At 52.2% G+C, this 18,793-nt stretch overlaps 1 protein-coding gene across 1 annotated transcript; it reads right to left on the bottom strand.

The window, feature by feature from the left end:
• Positions 1 to 862: 862 nt before the first annotated feature.
• LOC140454687 (ena/VASP-like protein) lies at positions 863 to 16,627 on the bottom strand. The gene is made up of 11 exons (XM_072549614.1): positions 16,587 to 16,627; positions 16,392 to 16,498; positions 15,044 to 15,276; positions 13,096 to 13,235; positions 12,245 to 12,293; positions 11,666 to 11,711; positions 7,714 to 7,759; positions 5,960 to 6,022; positions 4,203 to 4,269; positions 3,048 to 3,105; positions 863 to 936 (listed from the first exon to the last, which is right to left on the bottom strand). Exons 1-11 carry the CDS (start codon positions 16,625 to 16,627, stop codon positions 899 to 901), a joined length of 888 nt encoding a protein of 295 aa, XP_072405715.1. The 3' UTR covers positions 863 to 898.
• Positions 16,628 to 18,793: the final 2,166 nt, after the last annotated feature.

The raw sequence follows: 18,793 nt of genomic DNA, 5'->3' as shown, positions 1-18,793 counted from the left end.
AAGACAGTGGGTAGAACTGGCATGGTCTCTTGGTTGGCACAGAATCACAAAGGGTATCCCTTTACCCCACCCCCAGACACAGACACCTCCCCCCACCCCCCCCACCCTATCCAGCCCAGGACACAAGCTCAAAAAAGGTTCTTTATATCCGATCTACTCAGAGTCGACCAATCCCAACACTGTTGATTTAAAGCCATCCTGATCAGAGACACGTCAAGTGTCTGAAATTTTTGCGTCAATAATTTTTTTTTAACTTCCTCGATATCTAAAACACCAATCCTCCCACCCCAACTCATCCCCGCCAAAAAAAAAATTCACGGACTGGAGTTAAACAAAAACTGGAGAGAGAAGAAAATATTTGGATTGAAAAAAAAAGTAATTCCAGAGGTTTCCTAAGGGAAATAAAAATCTCTCAAAAGCCTAGAAGATTGAAGCCAACAAACCCTTCACCACCGTTTTAGTAATTTTCTTTTTGAACGAATAAAAAAAAGGAAAATAAAAAATAAAAGAAATTCCCCTCCTCGACAATCAAAGCAAAAATGCCCCGGGGGGGGGGGGGGGGGGGGGGGGGGGGGGGGGGGGGGGTGGGGCAAGACTGAGACAAATTTAAAATTCATTCAGGAAGCTGGAGGAAAAAAAAAGGTGTTTAACACCTCCCCCCCCCCCCGCCCTCTGAAATTTAATTTAAAAAAAACTTTTTTGTGGGTGTTTTATTTTTGGAAACACACCCTCCACACTGACCCGGGCGATGGGGCAGGGGACGAGTGGACTTAAGTCTCCAATTCGTCTGGTCAATACTGTCCCAACTTAAGATGCACTTCCATGCCCACACCACCCCACCCCACCCCAAACCCTCCCCTCCACCCTCAAAATCCAAGCCGTCCTCCGAACTGGAAAACTATGTGGAGCTCAGGCGCTGTATCTCTTGCCGAACAGCTGAAAAAGAAGAAATAAAAAGAGAGAAAACTTGCATTTGTAGAGTGCCTTTCAGCATCCGTGCACCTCACTGTTGACAGGGTGGGGGGGTGGAGGGAGCTATCCATAGACCGGCGATGTAAGTGGTGCGGGGCATGGACTCTTACAGCACGGAAACAGACCCTTCGGCAGAACTCATCCATGCCGACCAAATACCTAACCTAACCTAATCTAGCCCCACCTGCCAGCACCTGGCCTATATCCCTCCAAACTCTTCCTGTTCATATACCCATCCAGATGCCTTTTAAATGTTGCAATTGTACCAGCCTCCACCACTTCCTCTGGCAGCTCATTCCATACACGTACCACCCTCTGTGTGAAAAAGTTGCCCCTTAGGTCCCTTTTATATCCCGCCCCACCCCGCCCCCCCCCCACCCTAAACCTATGCCCTCTAGTTCTAGACTCCCCAACCCCAGGGAAAAGACCTGGTCTATTTATCCTATCCATGTCCCTCATGATTTTATAAGGTCATCCCTCATCCTCTGACGTTCTAGGGAAAACAGCCCCAACCTATTCAGCCTCTCCCTGTGGCTCAAATCTTCCAACCCCAGCAACATCCCTGTAAATCTTTTCTGCACCCTTCCAAGTTTTACAACATCCTTCTGATAGGAAGGAGACCAGAATTGAATGCAGTATTCAAAAGTGGCCTAACCAAAGTCCTGTACAGCCGCAACATGACCTCCCAACTCCTGTACTCAATACGCTGACCAAGGAAAGCATACCAAATGCCTTCTTCACTATCCTATCTACCTGCGACTCCACTTTCAAGGAGCTATGAACCTGCACTCCAAGGTGTCTCTGTTCGGCAACACTGCATATACTGTGGTTAGACCCATGGTGCCCTTAGGGAGGGAATTCCCGGATTCTGACCCAGAGACACTGAAGGAACAGTGATTTATTTCCAAGTCAGGATGGTGAGTGGAGGGGAAGTTGTAGGGGATGGTGTTCCCATGTATCTGCTGCCCCTTGTCCTTCCTAATGGAAGTGGTCGAGGGTTTGGAAGGTGCTGCCCGAGGATCTTTGGTGAATGTCTGCAGTGCATCTTGGAGAGGATTCCCTTCAAAATCCTGGAATTCCCTCCCTCAGGGCATGGTGGGTCTACCTACAGCACACGGACTGCAGTGGTTCAAGAAGGCAGCTCACCCCCACCTTCTCAAGGGGGCAGTTAGGGATGGGGTTATGAATGGTGACCCAGCCAGCGATGCCCATGTCCCATAAAGGAACAATTATAAACCATTATTGTTGACCATTAGTTAGACAATGTCAGGATCATGAAGACTGGGCCACTTGGCGATGCCCCCCCCCCCCGGTCAAATAGCCAGTGGAAGTCCTGACCCACAAAGTGCTGGCTGACACTTCTTCTGTACCTGGATACCAATGCCAGGGAATTGTGTTGCCTTGGCGGGAAGGGGTTGGCTAGTGGAAGGTTCAGGGGCCATGCCAATTCAATGGAAAAGACCAAGCTGGCAGAACGACACTGCAGAAGGCCAGCTGGCCCAGAATCCGCCTGCTGACCCTTGGAAAGTGACCAGTAGCCGCAAGGGCAAAATTAGGCCATTCAGCCCATCGAGTCTGCTCAACGAGACAAAAAACCCGCAGATGCTGGAATCCAAAGGTGGACAAGCAGGAGGCTGGGGGAACACAGCAAGGCAGGCAGCATCAGGAGGGACAGGCAGGAGGCTGGGGGAACACAGCAAGGCAGGCAGCATCAGGAGGGACAGGCAGGAGGCTGGGGGAACACAGCAAGGCAGGCAGCATCAGGAGGTGGAGAAGTTCATGTTTCAGGAGTGAAGATGGTTTACGCCCAAAACGTTGACTTTTGCAGCTCTTGATGCTGCCTGCCTTGCTGTGTTCCCCCAGCCTCCTGCCTGTCTGCTGCTCAATTAAATCAGGATAAACCACAACTCCACTTTGTCGCCTTTTCCCCTTGAACACCCAATTCCCCTTTTTATTGGGAGGGGGGGGGGGGGGGGGGGGGGGAAGAGAAGGGAAATGAGACAAAGAGTGGAGTCAAAAAGTGGTGGTGGGGGTGGGGTAGGAATGTCAGTCACTGATCTCCTGTCAGCTACTACCTGCGATGATTTCATCCTTGACTTTCTGCAGCTCTTTCTTCACGTCCTCCAGCAGCTCCTGCAGAGACAAAGAACATGAGAGTCAGAGAGAGAAGGAAAGAGAGTCAGAACGAGAGAGGGAGTGGTTCAGGTGGAGAATGAGCATGTCAGGGAGACACAAGACTAGCACCTCAAAAAGATACACAGGTCATTCCAGTCAGAGTGAAAAGGAATTGCATTTGTATAGCACCTCTCCTGATCCTGGGAGTTTCCCCAATGTGGTTTACAGGCAATGAAGCATGTTTGAGGTGTGGTCCCTGCTGTAAATGTAGGAACCACAGCAGCCAGGCCGCGTACATGAAACTGCCACAAACAGCAACATGACAGAAAAATACAGATTGTCTCTGAAACCAACATCTAGAGAGCAGCAGGAGCTTTGAGATCGGGAGATCATGTTGGTATATTTCAGTGGGATCTGCTCCAGCTGAGTGGGGAGAACAGACGGTGCTCCGAATGATCAACTCACTCAGACAGACAGCTCCTCTGACAGGGTAACACCCCCCCCCCCCCCCCCCCCCCCCCCCCCCCAGCACTGCACCGGGACAGTGCGACAGTGCAACACTCCCCCCAGCGCTGCACCGGTACAGTGCAACACTTCCCCCAGCAATGCACCGGGACAGGGCAGCACTCTCCCAGCACTGCACTGGGACAGCGTGACAGTGCAACACTCCCCCCACAGCCCCGCACCGGGACAGCGCGACAGTGTAACACTCCCCCCAGCCCCGCACTGGGACAGCGCGACAGTGTAACACTCCCCCCAGCCCCGCACTGGGACAGCGCGACAGTGTAGCACTCCCCCCAGCCCCGCACCGGGACAGCGCAGCACTCCCCCACAGCCCCGCACCGGGACAGCGCAGCACTCCCCCACAGCCCCGCACCGGAACAGCGCAGCACTCCCCCCATCCCTGCACCGGGACAGCGCAGCACTCCCCCACAGCCCCGCACCGGGACAGCGCAGCACTCCCCCACAGCCCCGCACCGGCACAGCGCAGCACTCCCCCACCACCAAGGAAGGAGAGAAGTGAATGGGCTCCCCCAGACCCCTGAAGCTCAGTGTCCAATGGAACCACCAGTAAAGCAGCACCACCCCCCACCCCCGAGCCAGGGGATCAGTACCTGTCTCATCCGGTCTGCGTCGCTATCATCTGATGTTGCGTCATTACTTGTGGGAGTGGATTTGACCCTGGGGGAAGAAACAAGCATCAATCCATCAAACTGAGGGCCGCCTTAACACTGGAGGGGCATTGGGCGGGAGCAGGTGGATCAGTGCAAGAGGGTATGGGAGGGGTGGACAGAACAGCTCACTGACTGAGTACACCCACTTAACACGAGGTCGGAGGCAGGAGGGAGGAGGAGACAGGGAGAGGGGAATGGGTCAGGATGGGAGGGACTGCCATGTATCCTGGGCCTGGTCTGAGGTGGGGATGGGGTGACAGATGGAAAAACAGGAAGTAGTCAAAGTCAGTCAGTCAGTCAGTCAGTCAGTCATTCTCCTGCCACTCCCAGAGGGTCAAGGAGAGACCTGGGGGCTGCTGGGGGTGCACACAGCGATGAGAGTCAAGGGCTGAAGGACAAAGAACAATTAGAGAGGGGGAGGAGTGAAAGGAAGAAGATATTCCCGTAGCAACTTCCACAATAGAGAGGCATCCCACAGAATTTACAACCAATAAGGCGATGGATTTGGAACACAGTCACTGCCATCGCGTCAGAAAGCACGGTAGCCATTTTGAGCACAGCAAGCTCCCACGTACAATAAAGGGAATAAGCAGCACATTTGTTGGTTTGACGAATAAACAGGAGAGAAAACTTCCCTTTACCAGCTTGAAATGGTTTTCAACAGGTTCCACATGTGGACCATAGAGGGTGGGCAATACCTCAACTGGAATACTGACCCTCCGACAGCACGGTGCTCCCTCAGCGCTGACCCTCCGACAGTGGGGCACTCCCTCGGCGCTGACCCTCTGACAAATGCGGCCCTCCCTCTGCACTGACCCTCCGACAGTGGGAGTGCTCACTGCTGAGCGTGCGCAGGTGGCTCAATGACGACAGACAGATGTTACATCACTTCCAACCCTGTCTTTGCCCCAGCACAGAGACCAGAAGCTAAAAGCTGTTTGTGCAGAAGCTTTTTAAGCACTGAATGCTGAAATAATCGCGAGTTAAATCCTGAGGGAGGGGTACCAGAGCTGGCCAGGGACAGGGGTAAGGCTGGGGGGTGCAAGGTGACCAAGGAGGGTGGGTGGCTTGCTCCCATCTGACTGAGCAGCATTGGGTTGCTGCTGCCTGACCCCCTCATGGTCCTGGAGGACCGTGAACCCCCCCCGCTGTCACCATCAGCAAATTAGTGCGTTGAGTTGATGGAGAGATAGCCAATCGCCCAACAGGACACAGTCTGAGAGAGTCAACCCTTGGAGTGGTCGCGAACCTGGAAACTATGGCCAAGGGCTGGAGCTATGGCCTACTGCTACACCCCGCCCCACCACCCAACCTGGAGACTGCAGGATGTGGGAGCTCGCCATTGACGCCCAACAGCATCCCACACAAACCCTCGTCACCAGAATCACCTGAAGGTCTCCCACCAGACCTCAAATCAAAACGTTGCAAACTTCTCCACCTCACTCCCGGCTGAGATAAAATGGGAGCAATCGGGCTTCTGGTCACAAATTGGATGGTTGGGGGGTGGGTGGGGGGGTGGGGGCACAGAAGGGGTGGGACCAGGCCAGTGGACAGTTGGCCACAAAATGGACAACCAGGCAAGTGGACAATTGGTCACAGTGGACGACTGCAGTGCTGACCCCTCCCTCAAATCTTTAACCCTCAGTTGCAAGAGCGCCAGCAAAGTGCCGACAGACAGCGATTTGAACGGCAGGTACCTAGGCTGAGTGCCAGCATGTGAACTGCTTGAGGAGTCTGTCGTCTTCAGCATGGAGTTACCTCTGCAGAGCGAGAGAGAGGTCAAATCGAGGAAGCAATATGGGAGAGAGAGAAAAAAAACCACAAAATTCACCGAGAAACAGAGGCAGATGCTAGAGGCCTTGCCTGGATTCTGAACGCTGACCACACCCAACGGCCAAACCAGCTGTGGATCCACCGACGCAGAGTACCCAGCCCAGTCACATGCTCAAAACTGACCAATGGAGCTTCACTGACAATCAACGAATCACAGCCTCAGCTCCATTTCAGACTCCAGTTTCTCCAAACTGCATTGCCACCTTTTCAAATAGAGATCAACCACATAACCTCTAACCCTCTACATTCTTCATCCGTGCTCCTCATTGGGTGGCACGGTGGCTCAGTGGTTAGTAGATACTGCGCTTATGTCATACAGTCGGCAAAGACAGACCCTTCGGCCCAGCCAGTCCATGCTGACCATAATCCCAAACCAAACTAGTCCCACCTGCCTGCTCCTGGCCCATATCCCTCCAAACCTTTCCTATTCACGTCCTTATCCAAATGTCTTTTAAATGTTATAATTGCACCCACATCCACCACTTCCTCAGAGTTCATTCCACACACTAACCATCACAATTTGCCTCTCGTCTTTAAATCTCCTAGTCTTACCCCCTAGTCTTGAAATTCCCCAGCTTCAGGGAAAAGACAACTACCATCAACTCTATCTATACCTCTCATTATTTTATAAACTTCTATCAGGTCGCCCCTCAACCTCCTACGCTCCAGTGAAAAAGGCTCCACCATTTCTTTCTAACTCAAACCTTCCATACCACACAACATCCTGTCATGAGTTCAGTTGAGTTTCTGGTCAACAGTAACCCCTCAGCATGTCGATAGTGAGGGATTCAGTGACAGTAAACTCCGTTGAATGTCAAGGGGCAATGGTTACATCGTCTTATTAGTGAAGAAGTTAAAAATCTCACAACACCTGGTTTAGTCCGACAGGTTTATTTGGAAGCACTAGCTTTTGGAGCGCTGCTCCTTCATCAGGTGGTTGTGGAGCGACACTCCAAAATCTAGTGCTTCCACAATAAACCTGTCGGACTATAACCTGGTGTTGAGAGATTTAACTTTGTCCACCCCAGTCCAACATGGGCACCTCCACATTATTGGTGATGGTCATAGCTTTGTATTTATGTGGCATGAATGTTACTTGCCACTGGTCAGTCCAGTCCTGGGTATTGTCCTGATCTGGGTGAAGGACTGTATCCAGAAAAAATAAAATAAACCAAGTTGATATCTTACCAGGTGGGGCTGTGCAGGCCATGCTCTGGGTGGGAATGGATGAGGTAATGGGCCCCGGGAGGATGATGTGGACAACCACACACTACCAAGACTGTGATCTATGCTTCCTCCTAATATCATCGTCAACTGACAGGAACAGGCCATTCTGCCCCTTTGAGTCTGCCCCCCCACCATTCAACACGATCATCCAATTCAGTCCCTCGTTCCCTCAATACCCTTTGAATCCCTTGGTCTGCAAGAACTGTAACCAATTCCTTCTCAGAAACATTCAAACGTTTTGGCCTCAAATGCTTTCAGCGACACAGAATTCCATGGAGGACAGCTCTCTGGGGGACAGAATGGCCGCACTTCACAACCGGCTGAAGGTGACCTTTCCCCACACCTTCCTCCCCACCCCCCCCCCTCCCCCCGACCCAAACGTGACACTCACCTGGAGACTGACGAACTGGGTTTTTCCCAAGGTCTCTTCACGGATTCTGAAAACAAACAAGAGGAAAATCAGAACACCCTTTCACTTCGGCGCTGCTTTATCCGATGAGAATCAAGTCAAGGTGCACAGTTTCCATGGAAACCGGGCAACACTCACCTTTAAGAGAGACGTGACACTAAATAGAGTCTCATCTTGCTCCACCCCCTCAGGACACACGCACAAGAATGCCAAATTTCAAAGCAATTTACCCCGCGGCGAAAAGGGTGATGATTGGTCGATTGTTACCAACAAGGAACAAGGGTATGCCACTCTGCCCTTCCAGCCTGGTAACCCATTCAGTAAGATTACAGCTGATCTGATTTTAACCTCAGCTCTACATTTCCGCACATCCCTCCACCGATAATCTTTCACTCCCTCGGTCATCAAGAATTGATCTCCCTCTGTCATCAACATAATTGAAGATTCTGCACTCGCTGCTTTTGGAGGAGGAGAATTCCAAAGAGTCTCATAATCCTCAGAAATAAAATATTTCCTCATCTCGGTTTCCCATGGGAGCCCCCTTATTATTAAACAGTGACGCCTCGTTCTAGACATGAAACTGGAAAAGCACAGCTGCCAAGGGGCTGGAGAGTCAACCTTTCGGTCAGATGCTGCCTGAACTGCTGTGTTCTTCCATCTATCGGCTCCGGCCTCCAGCATCTGTAGCCCTTCCGGTCTTCCAGTCCTACATTCTCCCTCAAGAGGAAACACCCTTTCCACATCCAACTGGCCAAGTCCCCCACAGGATCTTAGGTGTAACGTTTTCACACAGAGGGTGGTACGTGTATGGAATGAGCTGCCAGAGGAAGTGGTGGAGACTGGTACAATTACAACATTTAAAAGGCACCCGGTTGGGAATATGAATAGGAAGGGTTTGGAGGGATATGGGCCAAGTGCTGGCAAACAGGACTAGATTGGGTTGGGATATCTGGTTGACATGGACAAGTTGGTCGGAAGGGTCTGTTTCCGTGCTATGTGACTCTATATATTACAATTCAGTCACCTCCAACTCCTAATCTCCAGAGCATTCTGGGGGCCCGGGTTCGAATCCTGCCATGGCAGATGATGGTTAGATTAGATTAGATTCCCTACAGCATGGAAACAGGCCCTTCGGCCCAAGTCCACACCAATCCTCCGAAGAGCAACCCACCCAGACCCATTCCCCTAACTAATGCACCTAACACTACGGGCAATTTAGCATGGCCAATCCACCCTGACCTGCACATCTTTGGACTGTGGGAGGAAACCGGAGGACCTGGAGGAAACCCACGCAGACACAGGGAGAATGTGCAAACTCCACACAGGCAGTTAGCACTGCTGCTTCATGTTAGCAGGGACCTGGTTTCGATTCTAGCCTCGGGCGACTGTCTGTGTGGAGTTTGCACATTCTCCCAGTGTCTGTGTGGGTTTCCTCCGGGTGTTCCATTTTCCTCCCACAATCCAAAGATGTGCAGGTTAGGGTGGATTGGCCATGCTAAATTGCCCCATATAGTGTCCAGGGATGTGGATGTTCATTCTACACACTGAAAATATTGCTCATGTCCTTCTTAAATCTCTCTCAAAAATATGCCCCCCCCCCCACTAGTCTTCAATACCCCCACCCTAGGGAAAAGACACCTGCCACTCACCTTATCGATTCCCCTCATGATTTTATAAAAATCTATAAAGGTCACCCCTCAGCCTCCGATGCTCCAGTGAAAAGTGCTCCAGCCTATCCAGCCTCTTCTTATAACTCAGACCACCCCCCAACCCTCCAGTCCCATTCCTAGCAACCTCCTGGTAGATCTTTTCTGAATCCTCTCCAGTTTAATAATATCCTTCCTACAGCAGGACGAACAGAACTGGGCACAGTACTCCAGTAGAGGTCTCACCAATGTCCTGTACAACCGCAACATGACATCCCAACTCCTACACTCAAAAGGTCTGAGCAGTGAAGGCAAGTGCGCTAAATGCCTTCTTAACCACCCAGTGACGCAACTTCAAAAGAATTATATACCAGAACCCCTAGGTTCCTCCGTTTTACAACACCATCCAAGGTCCTTGTTAGGGTGGGGAAGCATTGAAAATGGTGGCAGTGGGTGGGGGAAATAAAGATTGGGGCTGTTGGGACCCCAACATAGGACTGTCCAACAAACAAAAAGAAATCTGGAAAAATTGCTGCTGGATTGTCCATATTGTGGATGAAGTAGAGGAGCCAAGTCAGGAAACTTGGGTCTTTGCTGTTCCTCAAATCAGCACTTGGGGGTGCCCAAGAGCAGCTGAGACAATGTTTCTCTGTAACTGCATCCGAAATGTGACAGTGTGGAATACAATAGAATCCCTTCAGTGTGGAAACAGGCTTTTCGGCCCAATAAGTCCACACCAACCCTCCGAACAGTATCCCACCCAGACACATTCCCCTACTGTATTACTTTATGTTTCCCCTGAATGATACACCTAACTACACATACAGCTGGACAATATAGAGTTATTCCCCATGGCCAATCCACCCTAACCTGCACATCCCTGGGCACTATGGGACAATTTAGCATGGCCAATCCACCCTAACCTATACATCCCTGGACTGCTTAAGGAAACCGGAGCACCCGGAGGAAACCCACGCAGACATGGGGAGAATGTGCAAACTTCACACAGACAGTTGCCAGAGGCTGGAATTGAACCAAGGTATTGAGTACAGGAGTTGGGAGGTCATGTTGCGGCTGTACAGGACATTGTTGGAATATTGTATACAATTCTGGTCTCCTTCCTATCGGAAAGATGTGAAACTGGAAAGGGTTCAGAAAAAATTTACAAGGATGTTGCCAGGGTTAGAGGATCTGAGCTACAAGGAGAGGCTGAACAGACTGGGGCTGTTTTCCCTGGAGCATCGGAGGCTGAGGGGTGACCTTATAGAGGTTTATAAAATCATGAGGGGTATGGATAGGATAAATAGACAAAGTCTTTTCCCTGGGGTGGGGGAGTCCAGAACTAGAGGGCATAGGTTTAGGGTGAGAGGGGAAAGATATAAGAGAGACCTAAGGGGCAACTTTTTCACACAGAGGGTGGTGTGTGCATGGAATGAGCTGCCAGAGGAAGTGGTGGAGGCTGGTACAATTACAACATTTAAAAGGCATTTGGATGGGTATGTGAATAGAAAGAGTTTGGAGGGATATGGGCCGGGTGCTGGCAGGTGGGACTAGATCAGATTGGGATATCTGGTCGGCATGGACAGGATGGACCAAAGGGTCTGTTTCCATGCTGTACATCTCTATGACCTCCTGAGCGAAAACATTTTCCCTCATGTCCGTCTGAAATGTTCGGTTTCACATCCAGAGACTGTGCCTCTCTCCCTGCCACCCCAACCCTCCCCTCACTGCATGCTGACCCTATCAGAATCATCCTCAGACCTGTCTCTTCATTGTTCCACACTCTGGAGTGCATTGGCCAAGATTACCCAGTGTCCTCCTCAAAAAGGACAAAGCTCTCATCCCGGGAAACAGTTCACAGACAAAGATGGGAGGGTAGGTGCAGACTCAATGGACCGAATAGCCTCTTTCTGGACTGCAGGGGGTTCTATACTTATGGAGATCAGACACAACAGTAGAAATTGCTCAGAAAACCTCAGCAGTTCTGACAGCATCTGTGGAGACAGAGAGAGGGAAACAAAGTTAACGTTTCTGAATACTCACTCGACCCGAAAGACTAACTCTGCTTTCTCTCCACAGATCTGCTGAGTTTTCCCAGCAATCTCTTTTTATTGTTACCAATGGCCTTTCACTGTGGCTTCTCCAGTCAAATAAGATCAGGCCCCCTTCAGCTCCAACCATTAGTGTGACCCCCCCCCTCACACCAGACAGTCAGCACCCACCTCACCTGGGACAAGGGAAAATGCAAGAAAGCACAGTTTGTCTGAAAGCAGAGAATTGAAGCATACCACTGCTGTGTACGGTCGTCACTTTGGTCACTGTGTTGGTGTCTTCCTGGAGAGAAAACAGATTAAACAATGGGGTTAAAAAAAAAAAAGAGACATTCAACACCGAGCAGACTGTTCAGCCCCACCCAACCCCCTCACACCTCCCCCAACTCATAGGAGGCCATCAGTTTATAAACACCTCACACACACCCCGACCTCACAGGCAGAGTCAGAGACATTCTCATCTGATGCCAATTAACTTCCTTCAGGCCCATAGTTCCCTCCAGATTTCACTTCGCCAATGGGTGCCCCATTCATTCAGCCCTTACCATCCCAACAGCCCCCTCCCTCCAAACCAGGCCATTAACAAGCTTCACATCATATATCACCTCCCTCCCTCCCACCGGGGCTCACTCAGCAATCCCACAATTCCCGGTCAAGCGCCATGATGATCTCAAAATCCCTCGGTTTGCCTCCAAATCACTACCCCCTCCTGATCTCAGCCTATGTCGTCCAGAGGTCGCCAATTCTGCTCGCCCCCACCCCTCCCCCCCCCCAAACACCCAAACCCCACCCCCCCCCCCCAACCCTGTCACTTACACTTGGTTCATCGTCTTTCTTCACTGGAGGCTTCTCGGACACTTTCCGTCTGAAGCGAAAGGGGGAGACCGGGGTTAACGTGGAGAGGTAGAGTGGCTTTGGTTAGCAACATGCCACTACCCCACCCCCCGTCCCTCCACTGACACGCACACCCCTGTATCCAACCTACTCTCCCCTTCCCTCCCTCACTCCCCCAATGGGCGAGTCCACCCTCCAGGTCACTGGTCCAACATGAAGGTGAAGTGCAGTTACCCCCCCCCCCCCCCCCCCCCCCCCCCCCCCCCCCCCCCCCCCCCCCCCCCCCCCCCCCCCCCCCCCCCCCCCCCACCCCCCCCCCCCCCCCCCAGTGGATGCAAGTTACCCCCTGTGTTCTTCACACAGCGCCATGTGGTCACTGGATTCCCACTGGGCCACAGGCTGTCCCCATACACTCAACCCCACTCGGCCGCTTTCCCCTCCCCCCCCCCCCCCCCCCCCCCTCGAGGCCACAGGCTCTCTCGTTTCCCACTCCATTAGGTTGCTTTCCCCTGCCCCCCAGGTCACAGGCTCTCCCAATCCCCCCTGCCCCGCTAGGCCACATTCCCCTTCCCCCTCCACCACTCGGTCACAGCCTCTTCCGTCCCCCACCCCACGTGGCCACCTCCCCAGGCAACAGGCTCTGTCGTCCGTAGTGGGATTTGAACCCAGATCCCCAGAATGTTACCTGGGTACCTGGATTAACCCCTCGCCCTAACGTAGGGACAGGCGGTAAGCAGCACTGCACCTCGACAAAAACAGGAACTGCTGCAGGCGGTAGAATTCGTGACAGGAAATCGCAAGGCCCCACCCTGTCGATCAGCCCAGAGACTCACCTTCGTGCCAACATGGCGCTCATCTCCTCCATCAGCCCTCCTCCTCCTCCTCCCCCTCCTCCTCCACCTCCCCCGCCACTGTTCTTGCTGTTGTCACTCCGGGGGCTGGAGCTCCCACTCGTGCGGGCGTTGTCCTCAGCCTGGGGGGGGGGGGGGCGGGAAAAAAAGAGGGGGGAAGATAGTGGTGGGGTGGTGCGAGAGAGAGACACACACAGCTGAGACTTTAGAATTCACCAAATGGGGAATCATCACAGAGAGACTGAGCGCCCCTTTCTGCTGCCCAAGACCCATTGCCCCAGCCACCCCTGACAGACCCTGCACAGCAAGATCCCAGAAATAGTTGCTCCCCTCACCGCAGGTGAGAGGGCGGGAACACTGCCCGCTGTTCAGACCCCAAAGCCTCCCCAAGACCAACAGCCCTGGATTTACTGGGGAGGGGGCGGGGCCCTGGCCTGGTCACTGTTTGTGGGAGCTTGCTGTGCACTTATCCCTCAACAGTGCCTGGATCTTCTGTTTTTAGAAAGCGATAAAGCATTAAAAGACTTGTGAACAACACACAAAATAGCAACAGCAGTAGGCCATTTGGCCCCTTGACAGGGCTCCGCTATTCAATATGACCATGGCTGATCATTGTCAAATCTTTCCCCTAAAAAAAAAATCACAAAAAAGGAAAGTTTCTCACTTGCAGTTTGTTTCTCTAAGAAAATGTGAAACTAACTTCAAGACTTTGCATCAATAATGAAGAAATTAATTCTTGATTACATGGATGAGAAGAACTACTGGGCCAGTTAACATGGTAACCCTTAACCTGGAAGCAGTACCCACAAAGAGGAAGTTCCTGTTCCCACCCTTTCCCCATACCCCTTGATCCCTTTATCCCTCAGAACTATATCTAACTCCTTGGAAATATTCAATGTTTTGGCCTCAACCACTTTCTGTGGCAGAGAATCCCACAGGCTCCTCCACTCGCTGGGTGGAGACATTTCTCCCCATCTCAGTCCTTCCCATATCCTTAGACCGTGACCCCCCCCCCCCCCCCCCGGTTCTGGACACCCCTGGTCACTGAGAACATCCTTCCTGCCTTTACTCGGTCGTAGAGTCACAGAGGTGTGCAGCACAGAAACAGACATCCAACTCGTCCATGACGACCAGATATCCCAAACCAATCTAGTTCCATTTGCCAGCATTTGGCCCATATCCCTCCAAACCCTTCCTATTCATATACCCATCCAGGTGCCTTTTAAATGTTGTAATTGTATCAGCCTCTACCACTTCCTCTGGCAGCTCATTCCATACACGCACCACCCTCTGCGTGAAAACATTGCCCCTTAGGTCCCTTTTATATCTTTCCCCTCTCACCTTAAACGAGTCCTGTTCAAATTTTATTGGGATCTAAGATTCCCCTTGTTTGTCTAAACTCCAGTGAATGTATCTCCCCTCAGATGCCACGCCTGCCACCCTAGGAATTAGTCTGAGAGGCTGGTGTATCGAACTGGCCGATTTCCCCCAGTTGCACTGTTTCAGCTCCCATTGAACCATATGGCACAGGGCAGGCCATTCTGCCCATCAAGTCTGCCTAGTCCAGTTAGAATTTTATAGGTTTCCACTAAATCCCAAACCCTCACCAAACGCATCCCCCCCCCCAACGACCCCAAATCACCTCAAACCCAAGGACAAAAGAGTCCGAACTGATCAAAGTCCACATCCAGAGGGGGTGGGGTTTGGCAACAGCACACTGTGGATTATTTAACGGCAGAAAGTGCCATGCTCCCCTCCCCATCCCCACACCCCCACCATCCCCATCACACACCCTCCCCCTTGCCCCCCCTCCCCCCACCATCTCCCTGTCTCGCCCCCATTCACCCTATCCCTTCTCCACACCCCCATCACCCTTCCCACATCCCCCCCTCACCCCCCCCCCCCCCCCCACCCCGTCACCATCACTCACCCGTGCCACCTTCTTCAGCTTGGCTGCCTGCAGGGCCTCAGCGAGACCGCCTCCGGGACCACCCCCCAACTGGCCAGAAGGGGGCGGTGGCGGTGGAGCAGGGGGAGGCCCACTCCCCAACAGTGGAGGCGGGGGTCCGGGAGGCGGGGGTCCGGGAGGCGGCGGTGGTCCCGGGGGAGGTGGGGGTCCAGGCGGGGCAGGGGCCCCCCCGGGTGGGGGTGGAGGCCCAGGTGCTAGGAAACGAAGAGCAGGTGTTGGTTACGATGTCCGCTGACCCTCCACTCCCTGCGACGGGGTGGGGGGTGGCAGGGGTCGGTTTGGCCCACCCAGCCGACGTTGGCCCCTTCCTTTCCCAAAGGGGCTGTGCTGGCTGTGGAGCTGACAGCAGGGAGCGCACACAGCACATGAGCAACTACTGCGCCCGAGAGGCTCCTGCATCTCAGCAGGAACCCAGCTCCTCGTTCAAGGCGCAGAGAGGGTACATCTACCCTCACTCTCTCCCTCACAGTCACAGCCCCACTCGGTACACCGTGTTAAAGGCATCAAAGGCACAAGATTCACAAAACTAGTCAGGGGGGGGGGGGGGGGGTAAAGAGGAGAAGAAGGGGAGGGGGAGAGAAGAAGAAAGGGGGAAGGGGGAAGACAGAGGGAGGAAAAGGGGAGGGGGAAAGAGAGGAAGGGGAGGTGGGAGAAAAGAGGGAGGGAGGGAGCACAACTTTGCGAGTCTGGCAACAGTGCCATGGTGAACATTTGCGAAGCACTGCATCTAAAAGGCACTACGTAAATGCAAGTTGTTCAGGGGCGTGAGCCAGGTCAGTCGGACGCTGGGTGTCTGACAGGAAGCAGGGAATTAAATCCACTCTCAGGGATTTACAATTTAAAAGAAAAAAGGAAATTGCTCTCCTGAACTGTCAGATGCTGGGGAGATACACAACTCGCCAACGGGAGTCCCCCCCCCAAGTGGGGGCTCAGCTTAGACCAGGAGCTTTAACCGACGCTCTCACACTCTAACCCCCCCCCCCCCCCCGCGCAATGCCCCTCAAACCCCACCCTGTCCTCCTCCTCCTGAGGAAAGGTTTCGTCATCTGCCCTCAGGAAACAGGATAACCAAAGAGGACACTCAGGCCATTCGGCCCATCGACTCTGCTCGGCCGTTCAATGCAATCACCGCTGATCCACCACCAAGGCCTCTCGTTCCCGCACCCTTCCCAGTACTCGCCTGAGATTTCCCAGTGGGCAAGTGCTGCATATGGGGCCCTGTCCCCAAAATAACCCCTCCACCTCCCTCCAGCCCGCGGGCGATTGGAACCCCACCGTGAGGCAACAGTGCCTCCTGGCTGCACTGTACCTGCACTGCGCTTCTCCTGCTGTTCGCGTTCCTGTTCCAGTCGCTGCTGCTCCAGTCGCTGCTGTTCCAACCTCTGCTGCTCCAACCTCTGCTGCTCCAACTGCTGCCTGTACGTTCACGGGATAACACGGCAGAGATGTTGGAAAGGCCAGAAACCCTGAGCTACCCACTCTCCCACCGAACCTCCCCACTCACCACACCGAGGCCAGAATGGGGGACCCAATGGTGAAACCCATCTGTCCCCCCTATTACCCAGTGTCAGGGCAATTAGGTTAGCCTCCTGTATATCACACTACGAGTCTCTGTAGGGATTCTATGATTCCAACAGCAGACGGGTGGAAGGATGGTGCAGGGTGAGTCGTGAATTTATAGAATTCATTGCCACAGAAGATTGGAGGCCAGGTCACGGAGTTTATTTAATACGGAGATAGATGGGGTCTTGAGTATAGAGGGGATCAAGGGTTGTAGGGAGGAAGCAGGAGAATGGGATAGAGAAACTTATCAGCCAAGATTGAATGGTGCAGCAGGCTTGATGGGCTGAATGGCCTAATTTCCGTCTTGTAGATGCTGTAGACAGAATCAAGGTGTAAAAACTCACTTTACAAATGTTATCAGAGACTAAAAGTCAAACTGGTGTTTTTAAAAAATCACTCTCAGGATCTAGGCAAACATTTACTGTCTGTCTGATTGCCCCCTCTCAGATGGTGGTGGTGAGCTGTTGGTTAAACCGTGAGGAGCAGAACTTAGGCCATTCAGCCTATTGAGTCGCTCTGCCATGCAATCATAGTACAGTACAGTACAGCACAGAACAGGCCCTTTAGCCCACGATGTTGTGCCGACCACTGATCCTCATGCACCCTCAAATTTCTGTGACCACGTGCATGTCCAGCAGTCTCTTAAAATGTCCCCAAGGACCTTGCTTCCACAACTGCTGCTGGCAACACATTCCATGCTCTCTCAACTCTCTGCTTAAAGAACCCGCCTCTGACATCCCCTCTATACTTTCCTCCAAACAGTTTAAAACTATGACCCCTCGTGTTAGTCATTCTGCCCTGGGAAATAGTCTCTGGCTATCGACTCTATCTATGCCCCTCATTATCTTGTATACCTCAATTAGGTCCCCTCTTCTCCTCCTTTTCTCCAATGAAAAAAGTCCGAGCTCAGTCAATCTCCTCTGAACCCTCTCCAAAGCATCCACATCTTTCCTATAATAGGGCGACCAGAACTGGACGCTGTATTCCAAGCGCGGTCTAACCAAAGTTTTATAGAGCTGCACCAAGATCTCACGACTCTTAAACTCAATCCCCCTGTTACTGAAACCCAAAACACCATGTGCTTTCTTAACAACCCTGTCCACTTGGGTGGCCATTTTAAGGGATCTATGTACCTGCACCCCAAGATCCCTCTGTTCCTCCACACTGCCAAGAATCCTATCCTTAATCCTGTACTCAGCTTTCAAATTCGACCTTCCAAAATGCATCACCTCTCATTTATCCAGGTTGAACTCCATCTGCATCCTACAACAGCCCTCTATACTGTCAACGACACCTCCGACCTTTGTGTCATCTGCAAACTCCTGCCGACCCATCCTTCAATCCCCTCATCCAAGCCATGAATAAAAATTACAAACAGTAGAGGCCCAAGGACAGAGCCCTGTGGAACACCACTCACCACAGACATCCAGGCAAAATATTTTCCTTCTACTACTACTCGCTGTCTTCTGTTGGCCAGCCAATTCTGTATCCGGACAGCTACGTTCCCTTGTATCCCATTCCTCCTAACCTTCTGAATGAGCCTTATCAAATGCCTTGCTGAAGTCCATATACACCACATCCACAGCTTGACCCTCATCAACTTTTCTAGTCACATCCTCAAAGAACTCGATAATGTTTGTGAGGCATGACCTGCCCCTCACACAGCCATGTTGACTGCATTTAATCAAGCCATGCTCTTCCAGATGGTCATAAATCCTATCCCTCAGAATCCTTTCTAAACACCTTGCAGACGACAAACGTGAGACTTACTGGTCTGTAATTGCCAGGGATTTCCCCATTTCCTCTCTTGAAGAGAGGAATTACATTTGCCTCTCTCCAGTCCTCAGGTACGACTCCAGTGGAGAGCGAGGATGCAAAGATCTTCGCAAGTGGCGAAGCAATTGCATTTCTCGTTTCCCAAAGCAGCCGAGGACAAATCTAGTCCGGGCCTGGCGACTTGTCAATCTTAATGTTTGACAAAACTTTCAGCACATCAGCTTCCTCTATCTCTATCCATTCCAGCATGCACACCTGCTCTTCAAAGGTTTCATTCACTACAAAGTTCGTTTCTTTCACTACAAAGTTTGTTTCTTCGTAAAGACAGAAGCAAAAAACTCATTTAGGTCTTCCCCTACCACCTCAGACTCC

Source organism: Chiloscyllium punctatum, chromosome 29 (assembly GCF_047496795.1).
Source record: "Chiloscyllium punctatum isolate Juve2018m chromosome 29, sChiPun1.3, whole genome shotgun sequence".
Taxonomy (NCBI): Eukaryota; Metazoa; Chordata; class Chondrichthyes; order Orectolobiformes; family Hemiscylliidae; genus Chiloscyllium; species Chiloscyllium punctatum.
The sequence above is the reverse complement of the archived record's forward strand: the minus strand, read 5'-3'. Positions and strand labels throughout refer to the sequence as shown.

Bases quoted from the DNA above. Each gene is read 5' to 3' on its own strand.
- LOC140454687 (XM_072549614.1), bottom strand. From the start codon at position 16,627: ATGGGTTTCACCATTGGGTCCCCCATTCTGGCCTCGGTGTG. The intron at 13,236-15,043 runs GTGAGTGATGGT...CCCCCCCCCCAG, and splicing joins AGCTGAAGAAGGTGGCACGG to GCTGAGGACAACGCCCGCAC. The intron at 3,106-4,202 runs GTACTGATCCCC...TTGTCTCTGCAG, and splicing joins ACGCAGACCGGATGAGACAG to GAGCTGCTGGAGGACGTGAA.